At 40.5% G+C, this 10,657-nt stretch overlaps 1 protein-coding gene and 1 pseudogene across 2 annotated transcripts; one reads left to right on the top strand and one right to left on the bottom strand.

Moving 5' to 3' along the window:
• The first annotated feature begins 7,192 nt into the window (after positions 1 to 7,192).
• Positions 7,193 to 8,055, top strand: LOC306640367 (olfactory receptor 10N1-like; annotated as a pseudogene). Its single transcript has one exon. The product of its transcript is annotated as an olfactory receptor 10N1-like (transcript).
• A 1,374-nt stretch (positions 8,056 to 9,429) lies between these two features.
• LOC306638598 (large ribosomal subunit protein P1-like) lies at positions 9,430 to 10,123 on the bottom strand (the record flags this gene model as incomplete). The annotated part of the gene is made up of 2 exons (XM_079101797.1): positions 9,430 to 9,985; positions 10,107 to 10,123. 2 exons carry the CDS (start codon positions 10,121 to 10,123, stop codon positions 9,466 to 9,468), a joined length of 537 nt encoding a protein of 178 aa, XP_078957923.1. The 3' UTR covers positions 9,430 to 9,465.
• Between the last annotated feature and the right edge of the window lie 534 nt (positions 10,124 to 10,657).

Here is a 10,657-nt window from a genome sequence, read left to right as displayed (position 1 = left end):
TCTTAAATGTTATTTTAAGAAGTTTACATATATTGACTCCTGAGTCTATATGAACATTAGTTAACACAATTTAACATTATATCTAAAACATGAATTAAAGAAAAGCTGAGTTTCTTTTTATGTGGCAAAATGGCAAAATGCATTCATGTTTAACCTTTAAATAAATCAGGCTTTCAATAACTTTTAGAAATACATTTAACAAATTTTACATATACCCTATTGATGACAGAGCCTATACTAGAACATTAAATGGTAGGTTTACCATTACAGACAAGTTTAATTTGGAGAATAGCAGCTTGATAAATTTTCTGCTTTAAAGGTTTATATACCTGGAGAATATGAATACATTTAATATATAAAGAATAATGTTTTTAAGTATGTTACTCCGTGCAGTAACTTTGTAAATTAATTAGATGACTCTATCAAACACGTTTGAATAATCCTATATGTATCAACTCTAATTACTCATCTTATTGTAAAAAAAACAAGATATTAGACAAATGTACCAACAGTATTTGCCATCTCTTTCCTGTTGAAGAAAAGTCCTAGAAAAATTGATGTTAGATATTTTATAAACATCAACATTTTATTAGTGCGACCACCTAGAGACTTGTGAGTTAATTTTAAAGACATTTTACTTCTATTACTTTACCCAATTTAAATTGAACCTTTTTAAATCACATGAGTTAAAAGCATTTGGATCCATTTTTTTTAATTTTAATTTTTATGCACACTTACATTTAACACAAAAGTAAAGGCCTTGTAATGTTTATCTCCATTGCAATGTAACAGATGTTCAAAAATAACTCTAGAGTTGGATAAAAATAACTGATCAAATATCATTAACCTAGGTATGTAGAATCAAAATTATGAGCTCAAAAATATAACATTTAAGAAAAACAAAAGTCCTAGAAGAAAAATGATAATGGCCATTTATTATAGCATGAGAAAATGAGAAAGAGAGAAGAGTTGAAAGGAAGGAAAAGTATTCTGAGTTACAGCCCAGGAGAAATTTAAATGGACACTTTTTTCCTTGGGTTTGAAACTGGTCTCCCACTTAGCATTTTGGCTTCCTCCATTTACATTCCAATGTAAGCCTTGACTCAGATCTGAAAGCAGCTAACAGGTCATACTCCTTACTGGGACCACTGATGGTTGGGCTGGTTACTCCCTCCACACCCGCATAAGTGGGACCTCGTGGCAGGGGGACTAGGTGGGCTTGGCTGAGGAATGGAAGCAGATGGAGAAGCAGGGGAAGACGGAGAAGCAGGGTCTGGAGGCGCCTGAGCCTGCAGGAAGAGCCAAGAAGCAAGAAAGAAGAGACTTGAAGATAAGGAATCCCTTTCCATCTGCCCGCTCGCTCATGGAAGCTGTGTGCCATTCGGACACAAATGAATTTTGATGGCTTTAACTCAGGGGTCGGGTGAAGGGTTCCCAGGGTTGAATCTGCCAGATTGCAGGACCCAGATTCCATGGTGGAGACTGATACAGCTGAGTCTGTGCCCTGGCGTCCTGAGGCCACAGAGTAGTCAACTGGAGACGAGAAGGTGGCACATAGATGGTGTCGTCACACAAACATCAATGTGGGGCCAGGCAAAAGCTGAGAAGAGTTGAGGACCTGATATCAGGGTTTTCGATTGCTAATGCGAGTACAAGATGAGCCTCAACCCTGAGAGAGAATCTCCACCATAAAATCAGGAATCCACCCAGCAGATAAGACCGACTATAGGGGCCAGCCGTAACTATAAAAGTTGTGGCTGGGGTACCCCCACCCCTCAGCCACCTTGAGGGTCCCGGATAAATCGGCCTAGGGGAACTGGCCTAGAGGACTCACCAACCTGAAGTCCGGTGATGAATGCAGAGCAGAGCGTCCGGGCAGAATGGAAAGTGGGGCTGTGTCCGGGGGTACTGGGGCTCAGATGGGGTTCCACTAGCTTAAGAGACAGTGGAAGATCCCATCCTGAGTCATGGCACCAATGTAAGGGATCCCACGGAAACCATGCTGGACAGGGGAAATCACATAAGGGAGTTTATTAAGCAAACAGAGTGTCTCCCTGCAGGGTAAGAGAGAAAATGAGAGGAAAAGAAAGGGAAAGAGAAAGGTCGCGCGCAAGAAAGTGTGAAAGCCAGGAGGATAGAGAAGTGAGTAGGAGAGAAAGATCCAAATCACCATTTAAAACACACTTTAGGACTGGGGATTTAGCTCAGTGGAAGAGCTCTTGCCTGGCTTGTTCAATGCTATGGATTAGGTCCTAGTCATCAAAAACTAACAAATAAAGCAAAAAACAAAATTTACCCCATCCTGATCATCCATCTGTCCATCTGATATCACTTCTGCTTCCTATGCCTCTAGCCCCTAATCCACAGCAATAACCAGGCCCCTCATTCCACATTTGCTAGTTGAGCCATTGGATCAAAACTCTGCATGGGAAAATGGTCACATTTTGACAGCAACACAGCAATAATAGCAGGTCAGGGGAGAGGAGACCATGCTGAGGAACAGGGCATCCAGAAAGACCCTAAGATCCTTAAGTGGGACAGGTAGAAGAGGCTATGTTACTGAAATCTCAGGTCTTTGATGTCAATCCAACAATGAGAACATGGTTTTGAGAAAAAAGTAAAAAGAAGTTTTATTGCTTTGCTAGCAAAGAGGCAGCACAGGGGCTCAGGTCCCAGAAGCTACAATTCTGCTCATCAGGGAAAACAGGTTTTTTTTTTCTTTAAAGAGGTGATTCAAAGGCTACATTTTCGGTGTTTCCTATAGGGGGATTGTGATTCACTTGTTAATTAGAGGGAGAAAGAAGAGGACAAAACATGTCCCTTTTAAGATAAGCCTCAGTGGTAGAGAAGCAAGGGCTATATTCAAAGCACGAGACTGACCACTGGAATAGCTGAGCTGAGAGGGAAGACATCTACAACAGCTCCAGGAAGCTTAAGGCAGGAGAATCACACAGGAGCAGAGGAGCAGAAAGCGTAATCAGAGAAAAGCAGAGCTCTCAGGCTGTCCAGTATTAACCACAGGCGCCTGTGAAATAACAGGCAGACTAGAGTCTCCTTCAAAGAAAATGGCTTTTATCTCTTCATTCTAAGCCCAGAACATAAATCCTTCACTGAGGTCCTATGCTGCATCATCTCCCAGCTAGGAGAAGAGAGGCTTCTATCTGAGCCAGGTAGTCTCTGAGCTGGCCCCTGGGGATGCAGGATCCAGGGCTGTGAGATCCTCAGCTGCAGACAGGAAGGGGTGGAGCTGAGCTGGATGGCAGAGCTAGTCTGCTGCAGGGAGAACTGGGATCCAGCCAAGGTTGTATCAGGGCGTAGAGTTTCATTAACAGAAACACAGAGATTTAATCTTTAAATTTTCAGTCCTAGATTCTCAGTGCCCAGGTATTCACCAAAGGGACAGCGTCAGTCTCTGAAATTTCCACACAGATAATCTGAAGGGATGTAATGATTTAGGTGGGTGGAGGCTTAATGATGCATTTTCACAATACAAATGTACATAAAATTGAGAAAACATCAATTTCCTGAGGGGGTGTGGGAGAGAGAGGCCGAGATTCATAATGAGTCTTGCAGCTAGAAGCCTCAGCAGATTTGAGGGCAGGGGAAAGGGAGGCAAAGTGGTAAGCTTTTAGTTTTCAGGTACCCTAGCACTGGCAGCCTGGTTACCTACCTTCTCCTGTAGTTGCCATGCTCTGCCTGCTGCAAAATGAAAACATTTGCAGCCATAGTGTCCTGGAAAGACCCACCCTCTTCTAGGGACCAGTTATAAAGCTGTGAAGCAAAATTGTGTCTAAGGGGTTGGGGAAAAATTCTCATCGTTTCGAACATCTTTCCTTTGGATCCAGGGAGTCATCTCCAACTTGTGAATATCTGCTTTTTTCTTCTGTCTCCTCTCAGAAAGAAACTATTACAAGACAGGAAAAGGGAGGGATGTGTTTTTCAGGCAAAAATGCTGTGATGGTAACATAGGCAATTGTGAGAAATAGAAAGTTCAGTGGTTCACTTTTACAGTACAATATTTTAGCTTTAAATGTAAAATGACTGGGGATATAAGAAAGGCAGCTGGAGGGGACAGCAGAAGGAAAAGTCACAAGCAGCTAACACCAGAGTGTAAAAATTCACAGTTCCTTGACAAAGAGGAGGTGAAAAAGAAGCTTCCCCCAATTCCCAACCTGACCAACAGAGATAATAGGTGTACATACCTGGGGCACTCAATCCAAAGGAACTTTCCCACCATGAGAGAACAAAGGAAGGTGGGGACAAACGAAGGTACATTTCTTTAAATAAATAGGAGACAGAGACCAGTAAAACCTAGGTGACCTTAGGGAAGATTGTGTACCCCATAGTACTCAGCCAATAAAGAATGGGGGTGAATGCAGGGGAGGGGATTGTGCTTTAGGAGATAAAATGCTGATTGTACTCAATCTGTGTGTCCCTGATCACCAGGCATCCAATCCTGTAAAAATTTCATGGAAGTAAAGCCTTGTTTTCTGCTGTACCTTGTGTCTCTTAGTCTGCTTTTTGGGTTTAGACAGGTGAGCATGTGTCTTACACATGATATCAGAAATCACATATTTCTGTAATAGACTACCTAGGACTTGCTGTGTGCTGGCCCAGATAATAGGAACATTATGGGTATTGTATCATTAATTTCTCATCTCTTTTATGAATTTTTTTGTCCCTGGGTTATACCCAGAGCACCCAGCTCTGGGCCCCCTTCTCTTTGAAGAAGTCTATTGCTATCTTTTTTTCTTTACTAAAACTTGCTTTCTAAATTTGGCTAGGCATTTCTCTGGTGTTTAGTCTTCAACATGGGCGGAGCAAGGACCCATTCCTGATCCAAGATCAGTATCCCAGTTTCTGGAAAATTGTTCTTTATGTATAATAAAATAATTGTGAGAGGAAATGGTCCTTTACTCTGGGTAGAAATCACATATGAATCTTTTCTTCTCAACTGTAACTTCACCATAATGGCTGAAGTTTCTGAGCAACAGTAGAGAGAAGCTGGAAAAGTGAGTAGAGTTCATCATCTCTTCTAGCTGGGTCACAACTTAGGACTAAAAGTTAGCCCATATTCAAAACCAAAGCTGCCCACATTAAAAATCTTATCCTTTCTACTCACTATTCTCCATTATCTTCTCTCTTCCAGACAGGCATCAATGAAATTCTCTCTACCACTTCCAAGGTATATCATGAATATCATCATATTAATCATCGCAGCAATTCTGGAAGGAAAAATATCATCTGTGTTCATCACTGAGAAGCATTTATTGAGTATCCACTTTATATCAAGCATAATTGTAGGAACATCCCACATTTTCACCGATATCTTCCATTTGCTTGATCTTGATTTCCGACATCTGCCTACATCTCTTTTTATCCTCTATATTTTCAAAGTTTGTCACATATAGCTTTCCAATTTTTTTTCTTCACCTTTTTGTTAGAAGGCTTTTCATCAGAACATGTTAAAATGACTTCGTGGCAGTTATTCTTTTCACCCTCTCTATTCTTTGAGCCCTGGTGAAGCTGTTCAGACACCTCCAGGCAGAGCTGGCTGTGCCAGAACTTGGGCGCCACCCAGTGGCCACACTCTCTCTTCAATAATTCTGCAGGAATACGAACTGATTTCAAGTCCAATTTGGTGGGAAACAGCAGTCTGAGGGCGGGGGTGGGGGGGGGGGAGTAAGGAATATTAGTTTTCTCCCAACAAGACACCCCAAAGAACCCACAACTCAAAGAGTTCAATGCTGTCAAAGCAGTCTTTATAGATTTGATACCACGACAGCAGTAATGTAAATCAATTACATACTAATATAACATTCTATATTTAATTATCACATGAGCTAAGAGGCATGATCAAATGCATCTTAAGTATCTTATGGTTGTGTGAATAGTTGTTGACCTATTTTAGGTATATTTACACTAATTTTTTTTTTACATCCTTTTTTTTTTGTCACAGAACTTTAAACTAGTCGTGACTCATCTTCCCTCTACTTAGGACCCATTGTTTCCTCCATTCTCCACCCCTGCCCACCATTCACATTTTCTTCCCTTCAAACACAGACCGTTATCAGTTACCAGCAATTTATGAGCAGATTCAATGTCAATCCTATATTTCCTAGCTCAGGAAGTAGGTATTCTACTATCAGAGGACTATCTGAATTCCTTTCATTGGCGTGAAATCTGCAGCCAAAAGAAGATTCAGTGCAACAATTGTTTTCAGAGGATATTAAAATGAGGCTTAAAATAGTCTTAGGACAAAAATCAATAATTTCGGAGCATTTGAAAATATGATTCCAAAAATAAATAATTGGAAAATGATCATGTCATTCTAGAATACAGTATTATGCTCATATTTAACAATATGGTATTATGCACTTAAAACTTTGTGAAGAATGGAGACTACTGTTAAATATCCTTGAACTATTATTTTAAATACAAATTTTTACAAAGCAGAAATCAAACAAAAATTTGCAGAACTGAAAGATTGCAGTTGCATTGCTCTAAGTTTTCAAAAATTGCACCCTTTAGCAATGTTTAAATATTCCATATTAGCATACTTAAATATGATGTGACCTTATTAAAACTTCCATCACATAGTAAAATTAAACTCCTTCTGTTCAAACCATTTAAATTTCTAAAAGATGAACTTTCCTCCTCTTTTAAATAAATGAACACTGTCAAGTGAGAAAATGATATATATCCCAAATCCATGAACAACAATCCATTGATGTAGTCAGATACTTTGGTGTCCAAGTAGATATTCAGAAATATTTAGGGTACTTGGTGGCATCTTTGCTTACCTACAAATGCTCTGAAAAGGAATCAATAGGTTCCAGGTTCTAGACTGGAATATTGTAGGTTGTCCATTATATACAATGAGCTAAGGATACTAACTACATTGTATTCCTTTATTTGACGCTGAGATTTTCTTATCTTTCAGGCTATCCATTATTTGATCTTTTAATGTTTCATTTTACTTTTCACTGTATTTATGAAGGAATGTATCTCAAGATGGAAAATCATAAGTATGCTCCACGAGCATCTACATCTTTTTGAAAGAATTGCTAATTGTTATTTTCAATGTCATCATTATGTTTCAACAAAAATTTGTGACAATGCATGCATTGGCATTGTGTTGGTCACAGTCTCCACACTCTTATCTTCACGTCCTTCACGAAAGCCCACGAACATGGGAAATCACAAACTGCTACATGAGTTCCTTCTGCTGGGAATACCTCAGACCAAAGGGTTGGAAACTGTTCATTCGTAATGTGTTCTCAGGCATCTACCCCCTCACCCTGCCTGAAAATTTATTCATCTTTATAGCCATTACACTTTACAACCCCAGGAATTTCCTCCTGGGACTTCTATTCTTGATATGCTGTTCTCATCTGCAACCTGGCCCAAGAGGTTATTTTATCTCTGAGACACACACGTTGCAAGCTCTTCTTCTATCACCTGGGTTCCACGGAAGGATGTCTCTATTCTGTCATGGCTTATGATCGCTATGTTGCCATCTGTCACCCATTAAGATACATGCTCATCATGAAACCTGGACTCTGTGTCGGCTTGGTCATGGTAACCTTCTTGGTGGGGTGTCTCCATGCCACCACGCTGACCTCCTTTACCTTTCACTTAACCTACTGTGGCCCCAATCAGGTGGACCACTTCTTCTGTGACATCCCTGCCATTTTACCCCTGGCTTGTACAGATAGCTCTCTGGCGAAGAGAGTGGGCTCCATTAATGTTGGCCTCCTGGCTTTAGTGCTTTTATTCAGCGTTTGTGTCTCCTACGCTCACATTGGGATCGCCATTCTGAGGATCCGTTCAGCAGAGGGCAGGCGGAAGGCCTTCTCCACCTGCAGTGCCCACCTCACTGCCATCCTCTGTGCCTACGGACCTGTCATCATCATCTACCTGCAGCGCACACCCAACCCTCTGCTTGGGGCCGTGGTGCAGATACTAAATAACATTGTCTCACCCATGCTGAACTCGTTAATCTACTCTTTAAGGAACAAAGAAGTGAAAAGGTCCCTGGAAAGAGTGTTTTGAACTGTGCTTACTGTTCAGGAATGAATTACGGAGTTCGTAATGAATTTTGAAAAATTATTGTCCAAGAAAATCAGTCTATGTCCTTCTCTTCTATAAATAAGAAATAAGCACTTAGCTGAAAGCATTTCCTGTGTTAGATATATATATGTATTTGACAAATAACAATTTCTATGTTGGTGTATCTCTGTAATCTTGGAGATTGCATGATTAATTTCAATATTTTTCTCCATGTGTTCCTGCTGGGTAAAGAGTCCAAGGGACATAGGAAGCAGCCTGAGACAGATTTCTTGTTCTTTTAATGAGCAGCCAATTTCACCTTGTTGAAAACCGAGAGGAGCTGTGTCTTTAGCCCTTCTCCTTGCTATACCAATTATCGTTTCATACCTTCGCTGAACTTAGAATTTAATTGTTCCCCTCTTAGGTGTGCAAGCATTTTGGTTTTTTTTAATTTCACAAATAAGAGTATTAATTAACATTTATACAGTATGATCTGTCTTCCAGGCACTGTGATGAATTTCTCACATTTATTATCTTATTTAATCTTCACATTACCTCCACATAGCAGACTTAATATTTTCTATAAAAGAGCTTTGGAGAGTACGAAGCTCAAAAAACAGACCAAAATTGCAGATTAGTCAAAAGTCAGACCTCAAATCCATAACTAGTTGACCCCAAAGACTTCTTTTAGTCCCTCTACTATGTGTCTGTCCTTATGGACCTGTTTGGTAATTTAGATCCCATTAAATCTTGCAAGTGTTTGTGGAATAAACCAGTTATTCGTAAATAACTGATAAGATAAATGCTGACATAAGTCATCTTTGTATATCGATTTACTAGCTCCTCCTTTATTCTGTTCCACACACAGCCCACAGCTGTAGACAGAACAACAAGAGTCATACCCTCTGACACCTCCAGTTATGGTAAATTAGCCAGGCCTTGACCCCAGGCCCTCTTACCTCCTGCTGTGTCATGATTCCGCTTCTTCACTGTGAAGCCCATGTTCCAAATTACACTGTAGTATGGAAACAATGGTACGCCCTCCCATCCAGTGTTGTGGGAGAGAATATTGCCCAAGGTTTTTTCAGTTAGCATGTTCATTTCGTTCTCCCACAAAGCAGTACAATTTTTGTCTCCAACAACATTAGACTTGAGAACATTTTTTTTTTTTTTTAATTTCTCAGAATCTAAGGAGGGACTAAGTATACTATTTACTGGGGATTCCATAGACGCACCTTCTCTTTTGGTGTTCTATTAATGCTGGTATTGGTTGAAGAACCTGCAAGATGTAACATTTGGAAGAACCTGTATTGTATCAATGGTCAGATATTCATCACACTGACAGTTTTTTTTTGTTTTTTTTTTTTTTTTAACAGCAAAGCTCAGGTTTTTTATTCAACATGTTACAAGAATTTAGTCCAAAAGACCAAAGCCCATGTCATCATCAGACTCCTCGGATTCTTCTTTCTTTGCTTCCACTTTCTTCTCCTCCGCTGGGGCAGCCGCTGTGGAGGCAGCAGGACCTCCTGCTGGTGCTGCACCAGCTGCTGGAGCAGGTCCACCAGCCCCTACGTTGCAAACGAGGCTCCCAATGTTGACATTGGCCAGGGCCTTTGCAAACAAACCAGGCCAAAAAGGTCCAACATTTACACCAGCTGCTTTAATGAGGGCATTGATTTTATCCTCCATGACTGACACCTTGTCATCGTGCAGGATGAGGGCAGAGTAGATGCAAGCCAGCTCGGAAACAGAGGCCACGGTGCTGACTGCCAGGCGCGGTGCTAGTCGCCGGATGAAGTGAGGGCCTCCTCCCTTCTTGGAAGGACCGAGCACCTTGGCAGCAGCTGAGGAAAGACACTGACAGTTTTTTAACAGATTTGTTTCTAGGCAGCGGAATTTTCCATAAGTATAGGGATTATGTTTGTCTTTTTCACTGTTGAATTTCAAAGGTCATAGACCAGTAATAGAGAAAGCTTCCAGGGAGGGTTTTATTAAATGATTGAATGAACACAACTTAGTCATTTGCCACAGTTTAGATACAACTTGACACTTACCCTAAAGGATCAGGCATTGGAACTCCTTTCCAGTGTGGAAACATTGAGAGTTGGACACTTTAAGAACTGGGGCCTGTGGGAAGTAATTAGGTCATCAGGGCATTGTTACCTTCTGTCAGTGGGAGTACAGTCTTTATGGCACCTTGTTAGGTCCCACGGAGCGAGTTGTATAATGATCAAAGCTAGCTCCTGAGTCTCTCTGAACCGATCACATGATCTCCACCTCTCACACATGTTTCCAATGCAAAGCCAACTGTTGTATCATGTTGTGATATGTCCAGAAGGTCTTCATCAAAAGCCACACAGGTGAAACCCACTGATCCAGGACTTTCACCCTCCAAAATTGTGAATTGAATGAACTTCCTTCCTTTATATTGTACCCACATCAATTTTTTTTTTTTTGTTATAGCAATGGAGTCTGAATTAATAAACCATTCATGTTATGATTTCATTGCATATTTATTGGCATAGAAAGAAGATCATGAATGAAATATTTAGGACACAAAACAATTGCGTGTCCTAATTTAAATACAAATTCACAATTTGGTAAA

Source organism: Sciurus vulgaris (genome assembly GCF_902686455.1).
Source record: "Sciurus vulgaris genome assembly, chromosome: 11".
Classification (NCBI taxonomy): Eukaryota; Metazoa; Chordata; class Mammalia; order Rodentia; family Sciuridae; genus Sciurus; species Sciurus vulgaris.
Note: the sequence above shows the minus strand (reverse complement) of the source record. Positions and strands in the feature narration are given on the sequence as shown.